Here is a 26801-nt window from a genome sequence, read left to right as displayed (position 1 = left end):
TTGGTTTCTGCTGCGCCACGACGGGAACTCCTCAATCAGATTCGTTTCCATTGCGCCACAATGGGAACTCCCACAGGATGGACACTGTTAATCAATAAAGTTTATGTGGAGAGGCAAAAGACCAGGAATAGCTACCACAATGCTGAAATCAACTTTGAGACCAAAGTTGGAGAACTGACACTACCCAACTTCAAGACTTACAATAAAGCTATAGTAATGAAGACAGTGTGGTACTGGCAAAAGAACAAATACATCAATGGAACAAAACAGATAAGCCAAAAACAGGCCCACATAAATACAGTCAATTGACCTTGGACAGGGAGTAAAAGCAATACAATGGAGCAAGGAAAATCTTTTCAACAAGTAGTGCTAGAACAAATAGACATCCACATGCAAAAAAAAAAAAAAAATCAATCCAAGCACAGATCTTATATCCTTCACAATTATCTTAAAACAGATTACAGACCTACATAAAACACAAAAGCATACAACTCCTAGTAGGTAACGAGAAAAAAAATCTAGATGACCTTGGGATGGGCAATGATTTTTTGATACAACACCAAAGGCATCATCTATGAAAAGAGAGAAGTGATAAACTGGACTTCATTAAAAATAAAATTTTCTGCACTGTACCATCAAAAGAGTGCAAAGATAAGACACAGACTGGAAGAAAATATCTGCAAGATATACCTAATAAAAAAAGTTATCCAAAACATAAAAAGAACTCTTAAATGTAACAATAAGAAAACAAACAATTCAGTTTTAAAATGGGACAAAAAATTACAGACATTAAAGAAAAGACATGGAGTTCCTGTCGTAGCTCAGTGGTTAACGAATCCGACCAGGAACCATGAGGTTGCGTGTTGGATCCCTGGCCTTGCTCAGTGGGTTAAGGATCCGGTGTTGCTGTGAGCTGTGGTGTAGGTTGCAGATGCAGCTCCGATATGGTGTTGCTATGGCTCTGGCATAGGCCGGTGACTACAGCTCTGATTAGACCCCTAGCCTGGGAACCTCCATATGCCGCAGGAATGGCCCTAGAAAAGGCAAAAAGACAAAAAAAAAAAAAAAAAAAAAAGAGACAGAGAAACTAAAAAAGCATATGAAAAGATGTTCCACATCATGTCACCAGAGGAATGCAAATTAAAATGAAATAAAACTATACACCCATTAATGACCAAAAAACCCAGAATACTAGAATACTAACACCACCAAATGCTGGTGAGGATGTGCAACAACTAGAACTTTCATTCACTGATGGTAGGAATGCAAAACTGCAAGACCACTTTAGAGGTGAAAACTTACATACATACACAAACCTGTACAAAGCACTATTCACAATAGCCACACAGGGAAACAATCTAAATGCCCATCAACAGATGAATGGATTAAGAAGATGTGGTATAGGAGTTCCTGTCGTGGCTCAGTGGATAACAAATCCGACTAGGAATCATGAGGTTGCAGGTTCAATCCCTGGCCTCACTCAGTGGGTTAAGGATCTGGCATTCCCATGAGCTGTGGTGTAGGTCGTAGATGCGGCTCAGATCCCACATTGCTGTGGCTGTGGTGTAGGCCAGCAGCTACAGCTCCAATTAGACCCCTAGCCTGGGAACCGCCATATGCTGCTGGTGCAGCCCTAGAAAAGACCAGAAAAAGAAAAAAGAAGATGTGGTATATATACACAATGGAATACTCCTCAACCATAAAAAAGAACAAAATAATGCCATTTGCAGCAACATGAACGTAACTAAAGACTCTCATACTAAGAGAAATAAGTCAGAACGAGAAAGACAAATACCATATGATATCACTTATATCTGGAATCTAATATATGGCACAAATGAACCTTTCCACAGAAAAGAAAATCATGGACTTGGAGAAGAGACTTGTGGTTGCCAAGTGAGTGAGGGAAGGAATGGGATGGACTGGAAGTTTGGGGTGGTAGATGCAAACTATGGCATTTGGAGTGGATAAGCAATGAGATCCTTCCATACAGAACTGGGAACTATATCCAGTCACTTATGATGGAACATGATAATGTGAGAAAAAAGAATGCATATATGTATATATGACTGGGTCACCTTGCTGTATAGTAGAAAATTGACAGAACACTGTAAACCAGCTATAATGGGAAAAAAACAAAAATCATTTAAAAGACTGGCAAAAAAAAAAAAAAACCTGCACACAAATGTTTATTACAGATTTCATTCATAATTGTCAAAATGTGGAAGCAACCAAGATGTCTTTCATTGGGTGAAAAGATAAACTGTGGTACACCTACTATTCAGAGCTAAAAAAAAATGAGCTATTAAGCCACGAAAGGACACAGAGCAACCTTAGATGAGTATTATTAAATGTAAGAAGCCAATCTGAAAAGGATACTTATTGTATGATTCCCACTATATGATATTTTTTTTTTTCGCCACACCTGAGGCATGAGGAAGTTCCTGGGCCAGGGATCAAACCTGAGCCACAGCAGTGACAACGTCAGATCCTTAACTGCTAAGCCACCAGGGAACTCCATGAAATTCTTTAAAAACCAAGCCTTAGAAGACAGTAGAGTGATCACTGGTTGCCAGGTATCAGGAAGGAAGGAGGGATAAATAAATGAAGCACAAAGGATTTCCTAGGGCAGTAAAACTACTGTGTAGTGTACCATGTGATTGATACATTTCATTCTACATTTGTCAAAACCCAAAGAAGGTACAACACCAAGAGTGAATCCTAAACTATGTAAACCAATAAGCTATAGACTCTAAATGAAAATGACGTTTCAGTGCAGGGTCAACTGTAACAAGTGTACCATCCTGATGGGGGATGTTGATAATGTAAAAGGCTATGCATGTACAGGAGTGAGGAAACCTGGGAAATCTCTACACCTTCCACCCAATGTTGCTACTAAAACTGCTCTGAAAAAAAGTTTAATGGAAAAGAAAGAGAAAGAAAGAGATAGAGAAAAATTTAAATGCATTCACCTCAGTATATTAGTTCAAACACAGTTTTAGTCTGTCACCAGCTCAGTCTATAAAACAGGACTCAGCCAACTATGGCTCTCAGGTCAAACACTTACCCTACTTACTACTACTACTGGCTCTCAGGTCAAACACTTACCCTACTTTTTTTTTTTTTTTTTTTTTTTTGGTTTTTTAGGGCTGCAATCGAGGCATATGGAGGTTCCCAGGCTAGGGGTCTAATTGGAACTGTAGCCACCAGCCTACGCCAGATGAGAGCTGCGTCTGCAACCTACACCACAGCTCATGGCAACACTGGATCCTTAACCCACTGAGCGAGGCCAGGGATCGAACCCTCAACCTCATGGTTCCTAGCTGCACCATGACGGGAACTCCTTACCCTTCAATTTTGAAGTTTTTTTAGAATATCTTAGCATCTATTAATTTACATATCACCCACGGTTTCCTTACTATAATGGCAGAGCTGAGTAGCTGTGGCCTACGATGCCTAAAGTAATTATCTGGCCCTTTGTGAAAATACATGCTCACTCCTGCTCTAGAACAGTGAGTCCCCACCCTAGGTGGACATCAACACTACCTGGTGAGCTTTAAAAAAAAAAAAAATTCCAGGAGTTCTCTTGTGGCACAGCAGGTTAAGGATCCAGCATTGTCACTGCAATGGCTTAGGCTACTGCTGTGGCATGGTTTCAGTCCCTGGCCCAGGAATTCCCACATGCCACAGGCACACCCCCTCCCCCAAAAAAATCCCAGAGCCCTGGACCCAAACTAACCCCCAACTCCCCCTCAAAAGGTTATAATTTCACTGGTCAAGGGTAGGGCCATTAGCTATTACTGTGTTAGTACAAAAATATGTACAATAAAACAGGAAAATATAGAAGATAAAAATCAGGATAGCCTATAATATAAAAGATAAAGGATGTTAATACACAGACCACAGAGGCTACAAAGTACTACATAATAAATTGGAACCATAAGATTGGCTCTGTTCTCCATGAATCCACAAAGATATAGAAACAAGACCATTACATGATTTATTGTATCCATGAGGTCAAAACATCTTGGTGGAAATAAACTTTTTTCTAGATTCCTGCCTGCCTGTGAAAGGAATATTTTATCACAATTCTTCTCAGTGATATAAATATATCATTTATTCCTCTTACCTTACACCATCTTTGTTTTGTTCATTAAAAACAAAACGAAAATGCTGAGAGTAGCAGGGTTTTCATATAGACTGTACTGTGCTGCCTGCCTGCCTGCCTTTCTTCCTTTCTTTCTCTCCCCACCAATCTACTTCTTTTTTTTTTTTTTTTTTTTGGGAGGAATAAAGATGAGTGTAAGAAACGCACAGGTGAACTGGAGATTAGCTCTATATTCCACAAAATATTATTAAACACTAACAATAAATCCACTAATGCAGGCAAGCAATCCCAAATTATGACAGTGAGTTGATACAAAGTATCAGACCTGTAATTCATTTCTCCTGCATTTACCCACTTACTGAATGGCTTCTGTTGTTTATGCCAAATGTGTCTAGACAAAAGAAAGGATATATATATATCAGAACATAGCAAAAGCCCAATTTCATCTTACCAGTGTTAAATTTTATTTTTTTCAATCAAGTCCATTTTATTTTCTGGTCAAAATAGCAGTGTTAAATTTTAAAACCGGGTTTCTGTTTTCAAATATGGGAAACAATGAACTGGTTTTCTACAATTTAATGATAGCAGTTCAAGTATATTTTTGACTGAGACCTCATCTCCACTACCCTCCCTTGCAACTGACACTATCAAAAACCAAACTACTTGTAGCTCTTTCAAGCAAGTGGTGGTATACATGCTGCTCCTACTATCTATAGCCCTTGCCTCCCAACATCCACTTTTGCATAACCTTTTTTTTTTTTTTTTTTTTTTTAATCCCACCCACACCATATAGAGTTCCCAGGCTAGGGATCAAATCTGAACCACAGATTCGATCTATGCCACAGCTGCAGCAACGCCAGATCCTTAACCTACTGCACCTGGCCGGGGATCAAACTGGTACCTCAGCAGCAACCTAAGCTACTGCAGAGACCATACTGGAGCCCTAACCCTCTGCACCACAACAGGAATTTCCTGTTCCTTAAAATCTCTCCAAAAGTTCCTTTTTAAAAGAGACAATTCTCAGTCCACATATAAGTCACACATAGTTTGAAAGTACTTATGAAAAGATTCTAAGTGTCTAAAAATCCAACAATCTGTAATACAGTAGATTATGTCAGAACATCAAAATTAACCTTATGAGGAGAAACTTGCACCTTGGCCTCATGACACAGTAATATATAGCCAGAGAGACCTCAGAGTCCCTTTCCTCTTTCCTCCCTCTCCCCACTTCTGCCCACACAGCCAGCTAACATTCAAGCCTTATCCCTATTTTCCTACCCACTGCTCTGCCAATCAATTCAATTGTGGAGGAGTTAAAGCTGGAAAGTGTTGGAACCAACTGTGTACTAACGGCTGAAAAAGAGAAAGTCTATAGATTCACATCTGCGACTGCAAATTACCTTATGTGGGTGGACTGGCTTTACATTGGAGGAAAATGGTTCCAGGTAAAAGAATTCATCTTTGAGTTCTTCCTTTCCCTATCCACCATATCGCCTTCACCAAGCTTCCTGATTATTGTTGTATCTGTTCCTTCCTTTTCAATCTTAACTGCAGCTATCTCAATTAAAGATATACACTTTACATCTGGACAGGAGTAACAGTCCTCTAATTGGTCACTCTGCATCCAGTCTGCCCCTTAATGAATCCACCCTGCCAGATGAATCTTCCTTATCCTCTGTGTCCAAAGTGGAAGGACATGAAACAAACGTGAGATCGGTTTGGGGGAAGGGATGAGTAGGCGTACGGAGAGAAAAAGGAAAGGGAATTTTAGGTTTTGCTTTTATTTATTTATTTTTAATTTAGGGTCCCAATCGCGGCACATAGAAGTTCCCAGGCTAGGGGTCGAGAATCAGAGCTGCAGCTGCCGGCCACAGCCACAGAAACGCCAGATCCGAGCCCCATCTTCAACCTACACCACAGCTCACGGCAATGCCGGATCCCTGACCCACTGAGGCCGCAACCTCATGGATACTAGCTGGATTTGTTTCTATTGCACCAGAATGGGAACTCCTAGGTTTTGCTTTTAAAACAGCTGTATTATCTGAATCTTACAGGAACCTATTAATTACCTAGATGCTCTTTAAAGAAAAAAAAAAAAAAAATGCATGACTTTTTTTCTGTCCGTAAGCAAAATTCTTCTGGCAGCCAAAACTGAACTGTTAAAAAAAAAAAAAAAAAAAAAAGGAGTTCCCGTCGTGGCGCAGTGGTTAAGGAATCCGACTAGGAACCATGAGGTTGCGGGTTCGGTCCCTGCCCTTGCTCAGTGGGTTAACGATCCGGCGTTGCCGTGAGCTGTGGTGTAGGCTGCAGATACGGCTCGGATCCCGCGTTGCTGTGGCTCTGGCGTAGGCCGGCAGCAACAGCTCCGATTAGACCCCTAGCGTGGGAACCTCCACATGCCGTGGGTGTGGCCCTAAAGACCAAAAAAAAAAAAAAAAAAAGAACATTTCCTCATTTAAATATAAATACTATAATCACTCTTCTCCTTCCTAAATTTAAGGCTTTATAATCTTCCATCATTCAATAACTCTTACATAACTATATTATATATAATATAGACATCATAACACCTAGCAGAGATTTCAGAGTAGGCAATTAATAACTATATGTTGAATATAAAATCAAATAATTATCTGTTGAATTACTTTTAATACATCTCTTTCTAGAAAAAATAAGTCATCACAGCCTACCACAATGATTCTGGGCACTAGAGAGTTTAGATAATTCACCACGACTCACTACCATCACCTCAAGACTAGCCTCCCCCCATCTCCTCTTGAGCTTCTTCCAATCCATACATACTCCAGCCTCTCCCCCATCTGTTTCCCACTCTAAACACAAGTAATCTTTAAAAAGTAAAACTGATAATGTCATCCCATTACTTAAAATGTTCAATGTCTTCTCATCAGCTTAGAAAAAAGATCAACATCCTTAACAGAGTCTATAAAACTTTACTTGACCTGGTTCCTAACTCCTTCCAGGTTTTTGCTTACTATACTCTAAAGCACACTGGTCTATAATTTGTTCAAAACCACAGTGCTTTCATTCACCTTTGGGCCTGTACACACAATATTTCTGTTCCTTCTGGTAGGGACATTGTTCTTCCTTCCCTCAAAATTTCTTGGTTAACATACATAGTCACCTTTTTTTTGGTCTTTTTGTCCTTTTTAAGGGCCGCATCTGCAGCATATAGAGGTTCCCAGGCTAGAGGTCTAATGCGACCTATAGCTGCCGGCCTATGCCAGAGCCACAGAAACACCAGATCCAAGCCGCATCTGCTACCTACATCACAGCTCACGGCAACACCAGATCCTTAACTCACTGAGCGAGGCCGGGGATCAAACCCGCAACCTCATGGTTCCTAGTCAGATTCATTTCTGCTGCACCACGACGGGAACTCCTATGTTCACCTTTTAGATCTCAATCCCAATATCAACTCTTTGACATGCCAGGCTAGGTGGGAGCACCTGACATACACTCTCATGTCAACATGTACTTCCCTAGATAAAACTTATTATAGTTTGAGATTTATTTGATTAGTAAGGGAGACAGAGATTATATCTTCAGGACAAAGATTATATCTGATTCGCAAAATCACTTAGGCACATAACAGGCAGTCAAAAGTTGCTGAATAACTGAACAGGTGACAAACTAATATATTCTGTCATACGGTGAATATGTTACATTTAATTACTTGTATCTCATTTTACTGGACATTGCTATGGTTTCAACCTAGGAACGCATAAAAATCTGCCAGTTTTCTTTAGGATCTTTATGGCATTCTCCGATCATTCTGAAAGAATGGGACTATCGGAGTTCCTGTCGTGGCACAGTGGTTGACGAATCTGACTAGAAACCATGAGGTCGTGGGTTCGATCCCCGGCCTTGCTCAGTGGGTTTAGGATCCGGCATTGCCGTAAGCTGTGGTGTAGGTTGCAGACGTGGCTCAGATCCCACGTTGCTGTGGCTGTGGTGTAGGCCAGTGGCTACAGCTCTGATTAGACCCCTAGCCTGGGAACCTCCATACAGCACGGGAAGCGGCCCTAGAAAAGGGCAAAAAGACCAAAAAAAAAAAAAAAAAAAAAAGAATGAGACTATCACCAGTTTGTATCCCCAATATTCAAAGTAAAGTCTGAATATTATTAATTGAATATTAATTTATTTTGTTGTTGTTGCTGTTGTTGCTATTTCTTGGGCCGCTCCCGCGGCATATGGAGGTTCCCAGGCTAGGGGTTGAATCGGAGCTGTAGCCACCAGCCTACGCCAGAGCCACAGCAACGCGGGATCCGAGCCGTGTCTGCAACCTACACCACAGCTCACGGCAACGCCAGATCGTTAACCCACTGAGCAAGGGCAGGGACCGAACCCGCAACCTCATGGTTCCTAGTCGGATTCGTTAACCACTGCGCCACAACTGGAACTCCCTGAATATTAATTTTAATGAAACATGGAGCTGAAAAATAAAAAAGGTTTCTCAATTTTTTGGAAGAGAAATGGTTTGAAAGAGAAACAGATTAATCCAAGCTTTCTTCATGAAAAGCATAAAAATATATAACAGAAGAGGGAAAATGCCAGAGAAACAGCTAAAACAAAAAACATATCCTCCACTTTCTTTTCTTTTTCTCCCACTTTAGTTGGGTGTTTTTTTTTAAGATATAACTATATATTAGTTTAGAAAAGGAAGATACATATCATAGATATATTATCAACAACAGATTTCTTCAAATCTAATTTGGAACGTACTCAAATTAGAAAGAAATTAAATGATTACTATGATTACTACAAACATTTTTAAATTAGTGTTCCATATTGCTTCATAAAAATCTTATTATCTGAACAACTTCCTATTAATCAAATAAATTTATCCAAACAAATTACTAAACTTTTGGCATGGCTGAAATTTGGAGAAACAGATATATGAAACTCAAACTATTTCAAAATTAGTGCTGAATGGTGAAATATAATGAGCAACAGTAAGACCTAGAATATAAGAAACTATCCAAAATAATTAGCATAGTATATGCTGTACTAAGAGAATTCCTACACAAAGAAATATTCAAATTTTTTATGAGGTATCATGTAAATTTTTAGTGAGAGATGCCCACTACACATAATGCTACACAGTGATATTTAAAATTCTGACTCCCATCATTACCACAAGACGAAGGCATTAAGTCTACTACACCAATCATCTGTACCAAAGCTTCTCAAAGTGTGGTCTGCGGACTACTAAAGATCCCTAACACCATTTCAACAGGTTTTCACAAGGTCAAAACTATTTTCTTAATAATACTAATGCTGTTTTCCTTCTCTTTTGGGTCTTTTTCACCCTTAGATGCCTTTTAACATTCTGTGTGACAAAATGAAAAATATATATAAACTCTGCACTCTAAATATAATAAGAAAAAGCACTTAATTTATTTGCAAGCTAAATAAGCCATTTTTCCATGGAACTTCAAAAATCACTTGTTACTTCAAAAAACAAATGACAAACTATGGTTAATCAGGTTGGATATTTGGCAGACATCTTTCTAAAAATGACAGAAGCGAACATATTACTTCAAGGAAATGTTTTGTTGCTAATAGTAGAAGTCAAGCTTTCAAGTAAAAATTAGAATTTTGGAAAGCTTTCATCCATCAGCGTTGCGCATGGAAGCTTTTCAATATTTAAAGATTCATCTAATAAGATCTGTAGTGATGTTAATGAATGCGATTCTTTTTTTTTTTTTTTTTGCTTTTTAGGGCCGTACCCACAGCATATGGAGGTTCCCAGGCTAGGGGTCTAATCAGAGCTATAGCTGCCAGCCTATACCACAGCCACAGCAACACCAGATCTGAGCTGCGTCTGCAACCTACACCACAGCTCACAGCAACACCGGATCCTTAACCCACTGAGCAAGGCCAGGGATCAAACCTGCAACCTCATGGTTCCTAGTCGGATTCATTTCCACTGTGCCAAGATGGGAACTCCGAATGAAATTTTTTTATATCACACAATGAAATGTGTCAACATTCAGAAAATCTGTGTAATTAGTGAACAAATACTTTCCAAATGACCCATACAATGATTTTTAATATATTGGAGGTATAAAATGTTCACTGATAGGGTTTGAGAGTCCATATTTCAACCAACCTTTAAGAATTAATATGTGCCGAGTTTTGATAGAGTATCAAAGAAAATTATCTGTAATTCTACATATAGGTTATTACAAATATTCCTCCCTTTCCAACTATTTAACTGAAGCCAGATTTTCTCATACAGTTCAACCAAAATAAAATATCACAACAGGTTGAATGTAGAAGTAGATATGAGAATTTAGCTGTCTTCCAGCCAATCACTAAAGAGATGTGTAGTAATATAAAACAATGCCACTCTTTTCATTAACTTTTTTGGTTTTGGGTTGGGAATGTAAAGTGCTACATCCACTATGGAAAAGAGTATGGAGATTCTCCAGAAAACTAAATATAGAACTACCATATGATCCAGCAATCCCACTCCTGGGTATCTATCTAAACAAAACTACAGTTCAAAAAGATACAGGCACCCCTATGTTCATAGGAGCACTACTCACAATAGCCAAGACATGGAAACAACCTAAATGTCCTTCAAGAGAAAAACGGATTAAGAAGATGTGGTATAGGAGTTTCCATTGAGGCGCAGAGGAAACAAATCTAACTAGGAACCATGAGGTTGCAGCCATGACCCCTAGCCTGGGAACCTCCATATGCCGTGGAAGCGGCCCCAGAAAAGGCAAAAAGACCAAAAAAAAAAAAAAGAAAGAAAGAAAGAGGAAGACAAGGGGTTCCCGTCATGGCTCAGTGGTTAACGAATCTGACTAGGAACCATGAGGTTTCGGGTTTGATCCCTGACCTCGATCAGTGGGTTAAGGATCCGGCACTGCCGTGAGCTGTGGTGTAGGTCGCAGACACAGCTCGGATCCCACGTTGCTGTGGCTCTGGTGCAGGCCTGCAGCTACAGCTCTGATTAGACCCCCAGCCTGGGAACCTCCATATGCCATGGGTGTGGCCCTAGAAAAGACAAAAAAAAAAAAAAGACAAATACCATATGTTATCACTTATATGTGGAATCTAAAATATAGCACAAATGAACCTATCTACAGAACAGAAACCAGACTCAGACATGGAGAACAGCTTTGTGGTTGCCAAGAGGGAGGAGGAAGGAGGAAGGACTGGGAGTTTGGTGTTAGGTAGATGAAAACTATTACATTCAGAATGGATAAACAATGAGGTCCTGCTGTACAGCACAGAGAACTATATCCAGTCTCCTGGGAAAAACATGATGGAAGATAATATGAGAAAAAGAATGTATATATATGTACGACTGGGTCACCTTTCTGTACAAAAATTAACAATACATGTAAATCAACTATAATTTTAAAAAATGCAAAACATTTTTAAAGTTTTTATTTTATTTATTTATTTATTTATTTAGCTTTTTTAGGGCTGCACCCATGGTATATGGAAGTTCCCAGGCTAGAGAGGTCAAATCGGAGCTGTAGCTGCTGGCCTACACCACAGCCTCAGCAACATCATATCAAAGCTGTGGCTGTTATCTGCACCACAGCTTACAGCAACATCAGATCCTTAACCCACTGAGCAAGGTCAGGGATGGAACCCACATCCTCATGTTTACTAGGTGGATTTGTTACCACTGAGCCACGATGGGAACTCATTAAAACTTCTTTGTTTTAGAAAATTATGGATATTTTTCCCAAAAAATTATTTATGTTAAAAACCCATTACATTTTTAATGAGTTAATAAATGTTTTAAAGACTCCATTTTAATTTTTGATTCAGTAAATGCTGATAGATAGAGCCCCCCTAAAAAGAAGTTCCCAGAGTTCCCACTGTGGCGCAAAGGAATCAGCGGCTTCTTGGAAGCACTGGGACACAGGTTCAATCCCTGGCCCAGCACAGTGGGTTAAGAAGCCAGTGTTGCCACAGCTGTGGCTTAGGTCACATCTGTACCTCATATATGATTCCTGGCCTGGGAACTCCATATGCTGCAGGGTAACCAATAAAAAGTTCTCTGGAATCCTCAATACTCTTTTAAGAGTATAAAGGAGTCATGAAATCGTAAGTTTTAGTACTGTTGATCTATACTGTAAAAGGGTAAAAACCAAAAAGTTCTAATTTAACACAATCTCACCTATATTTTCTCTCTTAAGACAAAGTTTGATTTTAATAAAAAGTTTAGGAGTTCCCATCGTGGCGCAGTGGTTAACGAATCCGACTAGGAACCATGAGGTTGCGGGTTCGGTCCCTGCCCTTGCTCAGTGGGTTAACGATCCGGCGTTGCCGTGAGCTGTGGTGTAGGTTGCAGACGCGGCTCGGATCCCGTGTTGCTGTGGCTCTGGCGTAGGCCGGTGGCTACAGCTCCGATTCAACCCTAGCCTGGGAACCTCCATATGCCGCGGGAGCGGCCCAAGAAATAGCAACAACAACGACAACAACAACATAAAGACAAAAGACAAAAAAAAAATAAAATAAAATAAAAAATAAAAAAAAATAAAAAGTTTAGACATGTTTAAGAGGAATCATCATTCACAACAATATCCTGAACAACCTATTTAATTCAGTGTCTTGATACCATAATTATGACAAAGTACATATTTATACATAACATTTGCTAACAACAAAATAGAAGGAATAAAGGTAAGTGAATCGGAGTTCTTTTTAGAGAAAACTGAAGAAATAACTCAGAAACAAACTAATGAAAAACATGAGAATTACAGGGCTAAAAGTCAGAAACAAATCCTACTAAAAACCATCAGAACTGAAACTTTGTACATAATCTAGTTCAAACTTGTCCTTTTATAGAAGAGTTAAAGGCTGGTTAAAATACAACTAATTTGTGACAGAATGAGTACCAGAACTAAGCTTCTAGGAGTTCCCAATGTGGCACAGCAGGTTAAGGATCTGGCATTGTCTCTGCAGTGGCTCAGGTTGCCACCAAGGCTCAGGTTCAATCCCTGGCCCAGTGCAGTGGGTTAAGGATCCAGCATTGCCACAGCTGTGGTGTAGGTCACAGCTGCAGCTCAGATTCCATCCCTGGCTCAGGAACTTTCATGTGCCGCAGGTACAGCCAAAAGAAAAAGAACTAAGCTCCCAGGCTCCATGTACAGTTCATGTCAAGTCTTGAGAGTTTATGTGCCAGGCATTGAGTAAGCACTGGAGATACATGAAAAAACAAGAGACAAACATGGTCCTGCTCTCCTGGAGACCAGCATCAAGTGTCAAATAGATGTAATAAGTGCCACAGAGGATTCTATGGGAGCATTTAACAAGGGATAAATTGACAGGGAAGAAGTCTCTAAGGAAGTAACTTTATTACTGTCATCTGCCAACATCTTCATCACTCCCCTACTTTACTAAGGACTCTACATCGAGCTCACTAATTCATCACTATTCCCATCATTATTATTAGTAATGTCAACATTCACTCAGACCCTTGCCTGTCAGTCACTTGACCTCCTGAACTAAACAATATTTTCTTCCTTTTTTTCCATCATCACCATCAAAACCTTCCATGGTCATCACCAGTAACAACATCATTTCCAAAGCTTTAGACTTTAAAAATCCCATTTTTTTTTTCTTTTTGCCATTTAGGGCCGCACCTGCAACATGTAATCCCTGGCCCAGGAACTCCATATGCCGCAGGGCGGCCAAAAAACAAAAACAAAAACAAAAACAAAAAACGTAAAGTAAAATATCTCACTAACAAACTATGTTGATTACTTATGAAACAACTACACTTTGGATGGTCTGTGTTAAATAATGAATGTTATTAAAATTAAATTCAACTTATTTCTTTGTACTTTTTTAATGTAGCTTTTAGAAAAATTTTAAATTAGATATGTGGCTCACATTATATTTCTATGAAACAGTTCTAATCTATTCTGTGATGACTCCTAAATGTTGATCTCTAACTCTGACCCTTCCCTAAACTCCAGAACTGACTGTCTGGCCTATTTCATTGTCTAACCTAACATGGACTTAACACACAACCACAACAGTCCTCTTGATATCCTCCCACCCATGTGCTACCAGACACTGGCATAGGAAAACAATTTAAACTAGAGTCATCTTTAGATTCCTCTTAATCCCGCATACCACATCCAACCCACCAGTAGGTCCTGTTCGGCTCTGCCTTAAAAATATCCAACCTCTCCCCTCAATTCCTCACTCCACCACTTAAAGGACAAGCACTTTTCATTTCCTGCCTGGATTGCTACAATACTCTCCCTGCTGGCAATTCTGCTCTTGCCTTCCCTTCAAAATGCTTTCCACTCGGTGACCTGAATGATTCTCTTTAAAAAGTAAATCAAGTACTCTAATGATAACCCCATCACACTTAGAATTAAAAATCTACCACTTTTCAAGGCCAACAAGGCCATACATAATCTGGCCCCTGACAATCTCTCTGACCTCTCTCCAACCAATCGCCTTTTCACCAACTACCCTATAACTACATGACTCTTAGAAAGACCTCTCCCACCTCAGAGCCTCTGCATTTGTCTTTTCCTTAGATCTTCACAGGGAAAATGCCTTATCTACCCTCTCGGTCTCGGTTCAAATGTCACCTCCACAGAGAATCACTTCCTAACTTCCCTAGCTAAAGAAGTCCCCCTTCCCAATCCCAATTTTTTGTATCCCACTACCCTATTTAATTTTCTAAACAGCACTTCTCCCTACGTGAAATAGTCTTTTTTTTTGGGGGGGGTATTATTTGTCCCCTCTTCTCTATAATGAAAATTTCCTAAGGGCAGGAACTTTGTCTCACTTACTACTACATCTGTGGTACCTAGAATAGTACCTGACACCTAGTAGGTACTCAAAGGATTATGATCAAATAAACAGTGAATGAATGAATATAGTCATTTTTCATTTGAACTACAAGATCTGACCAATGAGTAATATTCAGACCAAGATGAACAAGTTTTGTGGCTAGAGAACATCTGCAAAGGCAGAAAAGAATGAAATTTCAGGAGTTCCCGTCGTGGCGCAGTGGTTAACGAATCCGACTAGGAACCATGAGGTTGCGGGTTCGGTCCCTGCCCTTGCTCAGTGGGTTAACGATCCAGCGTTGCCGTGAGCTGTGGTGTAGGTTGCAGACGCGGCTCGGATCCCGCGTTGCTGTGGCTCCGGCGTAGGCCGGTGGCTACAGCTCCGATTCAACCCCTAGCCTGGGAACCTCCATATGCCACGGAGCGGCCCAAGAAATAGCAACAACAACAACAACAACAAAAAGACAAAAAAAAAAAAAAAAAAAAGAAATTTCAAAAACTGAAATGCCAATACGACTGGTAAGGTGAGAGCAAAGGGATGAATGCAGCAAGACTAGAAAGACAGGAGCTGCACTATATATGAACTAATAGGCCTCACTGTGAGATTGCATATTTATGAGGAATCACTGAAGAACTTTGAAGTAGGGGAGGGACGTGATCAGATTTCTACTTTGCAAGTGCCACTCAAGCTACAGTGTGGATAATGAGGATGTGATCAGAGGGAAAGAGGTAGTGATATACAGAAGACAGAGCAGTTTTCTAAGCTTTATACAAGGTATAAAGTGGAAATGGAATGGACAAATTTAGAGACACTGAAGAAGAGTCAACAGGACCTGTTATAGACGAATTAGTAGTAGTGGCTGGGGAGGAAGGTGCCAGGGAAAAACAATGAAGGAGCCAAAAACGATGCCCAGATTTCAAGTGAATAAGTGAGTGGAAAGTAAGGAGAAGACATTGCAGAAAGGTGATTAGTTCGGTTTGTAGCATCTTAACTCTGAGGTACCTGTGATTTAAATAAGCAGATATATGGATCTTAACTTCAGTGGAAAAAATCATTCAGATAGTAATAACTGAAACAGCCTGAGGTGATATGTGTAGAAAGGAGCTCTTACAAAGGCACTATAATAGTTAAAAGTAAAGGAGACCAAGGGGCCAGAGAGTAATAGGAAAAGTAGGAAAGAATGTCATGACAGAAGCCAAAGAATTAGTTTTCAAACAAAAGAGGGAATGGTCAATTGTGTGAAGTGATGCTGCGAAAACAAGCAAGGTGAGAACTAAACAGTGATCAAGAGGTTTGAAATGTTTCGATTCTGACTGGACAAAGTCAGTGAAGAGAGAAGGAATAAAGATATAAGAAGTGTAAGGTTTCTGAAAAGGCAAGAGAGGATGGGATCCAGAGCAAAGATAAGAACTGACCTGAGGGAGTTTCCATCATGGTGCAGTGGTTAACAAACCTGACTAGGAACCATGAGGTTGCGGGTTCGTTCCCTGCCCTTTCTCAGTGGGTTAACGATCCGGCGTTGCCGTGAGCTGTGGTGTAGGTTGCAGACGTGGCTCGGATCCCGCGTTGCTGTGGCTCTGGCATAGGCCGGTGGCTACAGCTCCAATTAGACCCCTAGCCTGGGAAACTCCACATGCCGTGGGAGCAGCCCTAGAAAAAAAAGCAAAAAGACAAAAAAAAAAAAGAATCCGGCATTGCCAGTGAGCTGTGGTGTAGATCACAGACGTGGCTTGGATCCCAAGTTGCTGTGGCTCTGGTGTGGTGGCTACAGCTCTGATTAGACTGCTAGCCTGGGAACCTCCATAAGCCGCGGGTGCGGCTGTAGAAAAAACAGAAAAGTAGAATACAATGGATGAGGATGCCAGGGGGCTTGGTAATGCAGTGGTAAGAAAGTGTATTTCTTATATAATGAGGTCTGTTTTCTCCATGAAATAAAACGTGAGAAAGCAAAGAGATTTTAAGGAAAAGAGGAGTTCCCGTCGTGGATCAGTGGTTAACAAACCCAACTAGTATCCAATCAGGTCAAGGGTTCGATCCCTGGCCTCACTCAATGGGTTAAGGACCGGCATTGCCATGAGCTGTGGCGTAGGTCACAAACGTGGCTTGGATCCCACTTTGCTGTGGCTGTGGTGTAGGTCGACAGCTGCAACTCCAATTTAGACCACTAGCCTGGGAACTTCCATAGGATGAGGGTGCGGCCTTAAAAATGACCCAAAAAAAAAAAAAAAGGCAGTGGAGGAGAAAATGTTAATGGTTTATGGTATAAACTGATATGGATAACACAGCAGCATCACTCAGCTATACTGAAGGCTCACTTTTGAGTGGTAACCATGACTTTTTTCTTTTTAAGGCTGCACCTGCAGCATACGGAAGTTTCCAAGCTGGGGGTCGAATCAGAGCTGCAGCTGCTACTCTACGGCACAGCAATGCCAGATCCAAGACATGTCTTCAACCTACACCACAGCTCACCAGAACGCCAGGTCCTTAACCCACAAAGCAGGGCCAGGGATCAAACCCGAGTCCTCATGGACACTAGTTGGATTAGTTACTGCTGACCCACAGTGAAAACTCCCCAACCATGATTTTTGAATGCCACTGATCAACCCTTTCCACTACACGGCCTTATTTGTTTTTTTGTTTTTTGGATTTTTTTGGCCATACAGGCGGAAGTTCCTGGGCTAGGGATTGAACCAGCGCTATAGCAACAACCCAAGCCAGAGCAGTGATAATGCCAGATTCCCAACTTGCTAAGCCACCAAACAACTACCTACATTGCCTTTTTAAATTAAGTGTTTGTCACTATACGTCTTAGGTTGCCAATATTTGAACTAATGAGTACCTTTTTTCCATATAATGTGTTACACACATTTTTGGTGTTTAAGTAGAGAGCATTAATTCCCCATGGACCAAATAAAAAGGGTTCATACAAAGGACCTCACTTGTTTTTCAAGAAAACAGAAAATAAAATTTACCAAACCCAATTTTATCACAGTATATGGAAATTACTGAGTTAAATATAAAGTTGGGAAACAATTAACTTAAAGGTAAATTAAAGGTTTTCAATAATATAACATAGTATTTTTGTTCACTTTAACTTTCAAGAAGATAAATAATAAAATTTTACTCCAATCAAAAGTAATTGAGAATATCCAACTGCATATCTTGTGTACTATACTTCATTTAAGCCCTGAATACGAATGTAATTCACAGGTTGTGATGATTATATAACTATGAATATAATAAAAATTTTTAAAAGAATATAATTCATATCTGATTTAATAATTAGATAACCTCATAGAAGTGTTGGAATGTTTTTTGGCGATGCCCACGGCATGCAAGGTCCTAGGCCAGGGATGAAACCTAAGCTAAAGCAGTAACAATGCCAAATCCTAAACCAGGCCACCAGGGAACTCCAGAATTTTTTTTAATTTTAAAATATACTGTGTTGGAGTTCCCGTCGTGGCGCAGTGGTTAACGAATCCGACTAGGAACCATGAGGTTTCGGGTTCGATCCCTGCCCTTGCTCAGTGGGTTAAGGATCCAGCACTGCCGTGGGCTGTGGTATAGGTTGCAGACGCAGCTCAGATCCTGAGTTGCTGTGGCTCTGGCGAAGGCCGGTGGCTACAGCTCCGATTGGACCCCTAGCCTGGGGACCTCCATATGCCACGAGTGCGGCCCTATAAAGCAAAAAATAAAATAAAATAAAATATACTAACTGTGGAGTTCCTGTAGTGGTTCAGAGGAAACAAATCTGCCAAGTGTCCATAAGGATGCAGGTTCAATCCCTGGTCTAGCTCAGGGGGTTAAGGATCCAGCATTGCTATGGCCGTGGTGTAGGCCGGCAGCAGTAGCTGTGATTCAACCCCTAGCCTGGGAACTTCCATATGCCACAGGTGCAGCCCTAAAAAGATAAATATATATAGGTATACTGTAATACTTTCCTGTCTCAGCACCAACAAGTTTACCAATTGTTACAGTATAAAGTTCAGATATATTCTTTAAATGTGAATAATATTACAAGAGATTTGTACTGTCTAAGCTATGTATATTGCTAAAAAAGTTTAAAATTTGTGCAATTACCATTTTTGATATTACTTTGGTAATTAGGGAGGAAATTAAGCTTAAAGTAGAAAATTAGGCTCTAAGCCTTAATTTCTGTCAATTCACACTGAAATTCTGAGTATATGTTCATGCCTGGAATTCCCTCTTAACACTGCAATACAATGGTAAAAATTCAAAATTATTCTACATGCAAATTTAGGTAATTATATATTTCACAACAAAATACCATTATGAACCACTTCCAGATGAATGTATGCAAAATAACTGAAAACAGGCCCTCAAATATTATACATGAAAATTCATAGCAGTACTATTAACATAGCCAAAAGGTAAAAACAAACCAAATGTTCATCAATAGATGAATGAATAAACAAAGTGGTATAACACACACACAGGAGAATATTACTCAGCCATAAAAAGAAACGAGATACTAATACATGCTACAAAATGAATGAATTTTGAAGACATTATGTCTCTTGTGAAAGAGACACAAAAGGCCACATGTTGTATTAGGTCCATTCAAATGAAATATCTTGAATAGATAAATTCATAAGACAGAAAGCAAACTGGTGGATGCCAGGTGCTAGGGGGTTGGGATGGAGACAAACTGCTGAACAAGTGTGGGCTTCTTTGAGGAATGATGAAAATACTTTAGACTACATGGAGGTGGTGGTTGCACAATACTGTGAATGTGCTAAATACTACTGAAATGTACATTCTAACATGGTTGGTTTCATATTATGTGAATTATAGCTCAATTTTAAAATTCCATTATGAAACAAATATAAGCTCTATTCTAATTAACCTACTGCAAAATCACTAAAAAAAATTAGCTGTAAATTTAAACTATATTAACTATTTTAAAGCTCTCTATTCCTTTTTGTCATAAATAAATTACAGTAATAGTCATTAACTTTTTCCCTCATATATAGAAGTTGTGCAATGGGTTTGAAAAAAAAACCTTTTCTCTTTTGAGATATATACTAAAATATTTATGGACGAAATGATGGGTCAAAAATGGACTTTACAATAATGGTAGAGGGACAGGAGAGGAATATATATGAAAGGAGACTGGCTATTGATTATTGTTTTGTTTTCCTTTGTTTTGGGGTGTTGGGGTTTTTTTTTGTTTTTTTTTTTTTTTTTTTTGGTCTTTTTTAGGGCAGCAAAAGGAGGTTTCCAGGCTAAGGGTGGAATCAGAGCTGTAGCTGCTGTCCTACACCATAGCCACGGCAACAATGGATCCTTAACCCACTGAGCTAGGCCAGGGATCAAACTCACATCCTCATGGATATTAGTCAGGTTCATCACAGTTCCTAGTCAGATTCGTTTCTGCTGCGCCACAAACTTTTCTTTTTTTTTTTTATTATTGTTAAAGCTGGGTGATCCCTACCTGGCAACTTCCACATGTTCCACGTGTCACGAGAGTACAGCCAAAAAAAAAAGTTATGATGTGGTATAAAGCCCAATCTAACAACTAACTGAGGATCTTTCATAAAATTATCTAAAACCCAATTTTACTGTGTTTTGCTTATTGAGATATAATTGACACATTACACTACATTGGTTTTAGGTGACAATATGATTCAGTATTCATAGATACTGCAAAATGATCATCACAAGAAGTCGACATCCAATACCACACATATTTACAAATTTTTTTTCTTTTTCTTTATTGTGGTGAGAACTTTTAAGATCTACTCTTTTTTTTTTTGGTCTTTTCTAGGGCCTCACCTGAGGCATATGGAGGTTCCCAGGCTAGGGGTCTAATAGGAGCTGTAGCCACCGGCCTTCACAAGCCACAGCAACTCGGGATCCGAGCCTTGGCTGCGACCTACACCACAGCTCAAGGCAACGCCAGGTCCTTAACCCACTGAGTGAGGCCAGGAATCAAACCCAGTCCTTATGAATATTAGTCAGGTTCATTAACCACTGAGCCACGACAGTAATTCCAATGACACTTCTGAACTAGCCTGAATTCTAGGCTCATCTGCGTCTCGAGGCAGTGTGATACGGAAAGAGCATAGCTTATGGAGTCTTGTCAGGAGAAATCATGACTGCGAGGTCCTAAAAGTATGATAAAACAAAATTCATTTAACTTTTTCCAAGGCCCAATTTCCTCATCTGTAAGAGAATACTGCCTTTCACAGAGAGCTTTTATAAGGATTAAAGATAGTACAAATCAACCAGCACAAACTGTGACAGAGAGGTACTCAATAAATAAAAGCAATTACATTACTCTTCCCTTTTCCATTACCCTTTTCATATATTCTTTTTATCCTCTACATTGCAATAAGCACCCCATTCAGTATTCATTAAAAGGCACTTAGGATACAGAATCAGAAAATCTGGGTTTGATTCCAGGCACTACTTCATACAAGATATGGGACTTTAGGCCAGGTACTTAACATCTCTGAACCTCCAATTGCTCATCTGTTTAAAAGAAAAGAAAAAGGCATGGAATTATCATAATAACTAAGTGACATGGTTTATAAACTGCAATAAATAAGTTGTACGGTACCAAAAATGCCAGCTTTTACCTACTCCAAAGTTCCCCTGCTTAAAAATTACCTGCCTTCCACAATCACCTGGGTATAATGAGCAAATGAGCATAAACTAATGTCACAGGTAGAAGTCAAGCTAAACTACATAGCTCACTGATGATAATGCCTTCATCCTCTCAGACTATAGGATATACTTGTTAACCCAGCAAAGCTCCTGCTACAGGAATTCCAGGCAGAAAAATTATATTAAAAAGTTAGGCTGTAAACACTTTTCTGTCCTTATCCAACCTAGAAATCTGTGTGTTTAGAAACCTTTCTTAAGCAGTTTCTACTCCTTTTCACTTAGATCTCCTTCCTATTTTCCTTTCCTATTACAAATGTGGTATGGTCCCTACAGTAAAGCAAAGAGAACTGACCAAATGTGTGAGTTCTAACTGAAGAGTGTCCTTGATATAATTCACACAAAAAAATTCAAACTAAAGACAGAAAAAGCCAAAGGTTTTTCTTTATGTCATAAATATGGGGGGTTTTTTGGGGGGGTTGGGGTTTTTTTGCCTTTTTAGGGCCACACCAGTGGCATATGGAGGTTCCCAGGCTGGGGGTCGAATGGGAGCTGTAGCTGCCGGCCTACACCAGACACAGCAATGCCAGATCCGGGCCACGTCTGCAAACTACACCACATCTCAGGGCAATGCCAGATCCTCAACCCACTGAGCAAGGCCAGGGACGAACCCACGTCCCCATGGATACTGGTCAGATTTGTTTCTGCTGAGCCATAACAGGAACTCCAACACTTTCTATTTTGAAAATTATTTTCCCAAAGAATTTCAAAAACCTTTTTAAAAAAACAAAAACCTTGGAGTTCCTGTCGTGGCACAGTGGTTAACAAATCCGACTAGGAACCATGGGGTTGTGGGTTCAGTCCCTGGCCTTGCTCAGTGGGTTAAGGATTGGGCGTTGCCATGAGCTGTGGTGTAGGTTGCAGATGCGGCTTGGATCCCACATTGCTGTGGCTCTGGCGTAGGCCGGTGGCTACAGCTCTGATTCGACCCCTAGCCTGGGAAACTCCATGTACCACAGGAGCAGCCCAAGAAAAGGCAAAAAGACAAAAAAAAAAAAAAAAACCCTTTTTAAGACAGTGGGCTCTCTTGAGAAGTTCTGCTATTAATACAATTTAATAATTAAAGTCAACAGGTCCAAAAGAGCTAATAAAGTGCTCAAGGACTAAACTGTACTACAGCCAAAAGAACCTTCCAGCTAAATACCATACCTGACTGAACTGTACTTCAAAACTACAGGAAAATAACAAAATGAAAAGTGATTTTATCTCAGGATAAAAACCACGCTGGCAAAAACTTAACTTGGGGTGTAAAAAAATTCTCAAAACACAAGTGACCATATACTCTTCCCAAGAGAAGGTATGTTTACACAGGGTGTTGGCTATTACCCTGTCACAGAAGGGATACAGAGAGATCTCAAAAGACATGTAAATGGATATTTCTAGTATTATGAGTTTCCTCTTAACAGTAGCGTAGCACATCATAAAGCCAGCTACCAACACATCAACTCTCACAAAGTCCTCATTACCTTCTGAGCCTGTCTGAGCCTCTTGGGAAGGCAACTGGTAGCCAGCTTCAAGCAACCCAAAGTTAGCTTTGGGAGTTCTCTTGTGCTGCAGTGGGTTAAGGATCCAGCCTTATCACTGCAGCAGTTTGGGTCACTGATGTGGCTAGGGTTTGATCCCTGGCGGGGCAACTACTACATATCAAAGGAGTGGAGGTGGGGGGAAGCAAAAAAAAAAAAAAAAAAGCAGCAGCAGCCTCTAACATCAACATTGCTGTGTGTGAACTTCATCTCTTCCCACCCCCACAGCTTACATGGGACTATCTCACTAGCATCAAGTTTAGGACCACCAAAAAGAAACTGGGGGCCACTTACAGTGGATTTTGGCACCATGGTACTAATATGCTTTAAAGACTATGAGAAATAACATGATTTATTTAACTAGGGATATAATGAAGTTTAAAAGTACTTCAAAGTTACATGATGGTAGCAAGAGGGAAAAAAAGGGGTGGGGGTACCTCTAGCACACAACTACCTGAAAAAGAAATACTCAACAGACAGGTTAAAACACGTTTGCATTTGCCAACACATAGCAGTTACCACACCATGTATTTGTCAGATTTCCCAACATGCAAAACAAAAAGAAACCATCCCTTAATGAAGTACCTATCTGCTGATTTCTACAAAGAAATGACTTTCCCTTAATGGAGGCAATTTAACTTCCTGTGCTTTCTCTCTGACTTTCAAAATCTTTAAAACCTTCAGCAAACTGAGAATCACCTCAATTTTAGGGCTTTTCACAATGAAACTTGTATATTTTTGGTATCAATCAACTACAAAATAACTTTTCTGTTTGAAAAGTATATCCACATTTCTAGTAGATTTTAGAATTTTTTTTAAAAGCAGTTTGCAAAAACAGCGAAAACAGTAGATGTAGCAGGCATTCAACAAGTTTATCAGTGGAATTCCTAAAGTAAAATCTTGAAAAAATTTATGAGATAAATTCCTTGTAGTGCTACTGAAGATACAGTGTTACTAATATGGAAATTGAAAAATATTCAAAATATTCTGAAAACAGTATCTCCTTCTAAAAATAAAAAGGAAAGCATTTGCCAACACAGAAACCATTGGTTCTTAAAAATGACAATCACATGGGATGCATTTCTATAAATACCTTAGTTCGGAATTACAGTAACTCTAACCTTTCAAAACACGTTTTGGTCATGCCTTACCACTAACAAGCGAATTTTTGGTGCCATTATCCTGATTAAAAAGGACTCTGCTACTTTTACTTGCTTCTATTGAAAAATGTTAGTTTACCGCAATTAAAGATCTACAAAGCAAACCACCACAACATAATTCACTTTCAATCATTAAAATAAAAGCAAACAAGCAACCACCTATCATAGATAAAGGTCCAAGAATTTTCGAAAACATTCAACAATAACGTATTTGTCGTTATGGTTCTAAGACTAAATGTTCAGTAATCTACTGAGATTCATTCTACACAAGTACTTAGGATGGAAAGAGAGAAACCTCAGGAAAAAAAACAGCAACCGGCGATTACACCATTCTATTTTAAGTTACTTAGGAAGCTAGCAGTTCAAGAACTTTTGAGGAAGAGAGAGTATTTAAGCCATTTTTCCAAGTAGTTAAGAATAATTTGTTTCAAGCTAACGATCGCCCTAACAATCTCTAGAATATATTACGGTGGGGCGGAAGTGAAAATGATGAGAGGGAAAAAAACCCGACTTGAAAATGGACAGGCAGGCAGATTTACAAACCTTCAATTAAAGGAATTTGGAGATTAACTTCTACTCCCTCCCTCGCTCCCCACTCGCTTCCTCCTCTCCTCGGGGAGGTCTCTGTGATGTGACTCACGACCAATTTTTTAAAAAATAAATAAATAAAAGACACACCCTCTGGGCTAAACTGACATAATCGCCCCCACCCCACCCTCCCCCGACACACACACCCCGCTTTTCCTCTCTCTCCTGCCGCTCCGCCCCGCGCCTCGTCCCGGCCCTTTGCTCTCCCCTTGCTCGACCGGTCCGAGACCCCTGGGCCGGCAGAGAGGCGGCAGGGCTCTAGGGGGACTCCGGGGCGAAAGCCCGGCGGGTGGAGGGCTGCCGGGGGGAAGCGCGACTCCGGGGGCTGAGCCCGCGGGGAGGCGGGCGGCAGGGGGGCGCCGGGCTGCGACGGCCGCGAGCTCCGGGCTCCCTCGCCCATTTTCTCTCTCCGCTTCTATGGGTTTCAACCACCACAGCCACTTCCTGTATCGCAGCCCGACTCCCCAAACCCGGCCACTTGCTGTCGCCCCGGCTGAGGCTGGGGTTGAGGTTGGCGCTGGGGTTGGGGTTGGGGTTGGGGCTGCCGCTAAGGTTAGGGCAATTCCCCACCCCTCCCAGTGGGCTGGTCACCCAGGCGGCCGCCGGCGGGTCCTTGGCCCGGCCGGCCAGCGCCCGCCCGCGCGACCGCGCTCCTCACCTGTATGTAGTTGTTTTCACAGTAGTCCGCCACCCGGGTCAGGTTCTGGTAACTCTCTATCAGCGCCCTCTTGCCAGACGGGATCTCCTCCTCTAGTAACATCTGCAGCTCTGCCATTTTCCACCCCTCTGCATCGCTTCCTCTCGCGTTAAAGAGACAGAGGCAGCAAGGTCTGCGGAGACGCCGAGCACCTCACAGCCCGGATACAAACCGCCTGCCCGCCCTCCCGCCTGGTATTGTGGGACGGAACCTCCTCCTCTTCCTCCTCACTCTCTCCACCCGCCTCCACCCACTTCACGCAGCCGCCTCAACCTCTTTTCTCGCGAGCCTTCCTGTCTTTCCCGCCCCCTTCCCGCAACCATGGAAATTTTTTCCTTTGGCATGGCCTTCTGGGAATTGTAGTCTCTTGCAGACGTGGCTGCCCATCAGAAGCGCATGCGTTCAGGGAGCCTCCGAAAAAGAACGAGGAGGAGCATATTTAAAGAACTTGGAATGAGGGTGGTGGTTTAAGTTTCTAGTCTCTTGACGGGTCCGGCAGATGGCGCCGCAGAGTGATACTAGAGAATAAAACCCGGTCCCCGAGAAAGCTGTAATACTTGGTAGAACTTAACTAGGAAATGCCTGTGAATCAGAGATATCAATCTGATAAGGTTTAAAAAGGACTGGAATAAGGATATTCCAGATCTTTACTTCCTCTGTCTTTTTAGAGATAACTCCACTCAGGCTTTATTTTCTAAACTTCTGCCGCCCTCAGTTTACTTAAAATTTAACTTGCCCTTGTTATTGCCAGCTCTACACCAAGCAATGGACTGGGGGTGCAAGTTGAGTAAAGGATACTCGCTCAGTGGGTTAAGGATCTGGCATTGCAGTAAGCTGTGGTGTAGGCCCGAGGCAATAGCACTGATTTGACCCCTAGGCTGGGAACTTCCATATGCCACAGGTGCAGCCCTAAAAAGACCAAAAAATATATATATATATATATTAATATTGAGATTTCCCATTGTGCCTAGCAGATTAAAACCTGAAATAATGTCTGTGAGGATGAGGATTTTATCCCTGGCCTTGCTCAGTGGGTTAAGGATCTGGCATTGTTGCAAATTGCAGCATAGGTCACAAATGCAATTCATATCTGGTGTTGTTGTGTCAGTGGCATAGGCCAGCAGCTGCAGCTTCAATTCAACCCCTAGCCCAGGAACTTCCATATGCTGAGAGTGTGGCCCTAAAAAGAAAAGAAGAAATAAAAAGAAAGCCATGACACATACTTATGA

At 40.8% G+C, this 26801-nt stretch overlaps 1 protein-coding gene across 13 annotated transcripts in view; it reads right to left on the bottom strand.

Annotated features, from left to right (window-relative positions):
* Positions 1-25852, bottom strand: part of ABI1 (abl interactor 1) — a 129863-nt gene extending 104011 nt beyond the window's left edge. For 2 of the 13 annotated variants that reach the window (XM_021064891.1, XM_021064892.1), the window contains exon 1: positions 25534-25803. In XM_021064891.1, coding sequence (XP_020920550.1) covers positions 25534-25650 — 117 coding nt within the window. In that variant the 5' untranslated portion in view covers positions 25651-25803. Of the gene's footprint in view, positions 1-25533 lie in introns of all 13 variants that reach the window. The other 11 variants (XM_021064899.1, XM_021064897.1, XM_021064900.1 and 8 more) reach the window with 10 other exon arrangements.

Source organism: Sus scrofa, chromosome 10 (genome assembly GCF_000003025.6).
Source record: "Sus scrofa isolate TJ Tabasco breed Duroc chromosome 10, Sscrofa11.1, whole genome shotgun sequence".
In the NCBI taxonomy this organism is placed as follows: Eukaryota; Metazoa; Chordata; class Mammalia; order Artiodactyla; family Suidae; genus Sus; species Sus scrofa.
The sequence above is the reverse complement of the archived record's forward strand: the minus strand, read 5'-3'. Positions and strand labels throughout refer to the sequence as shown.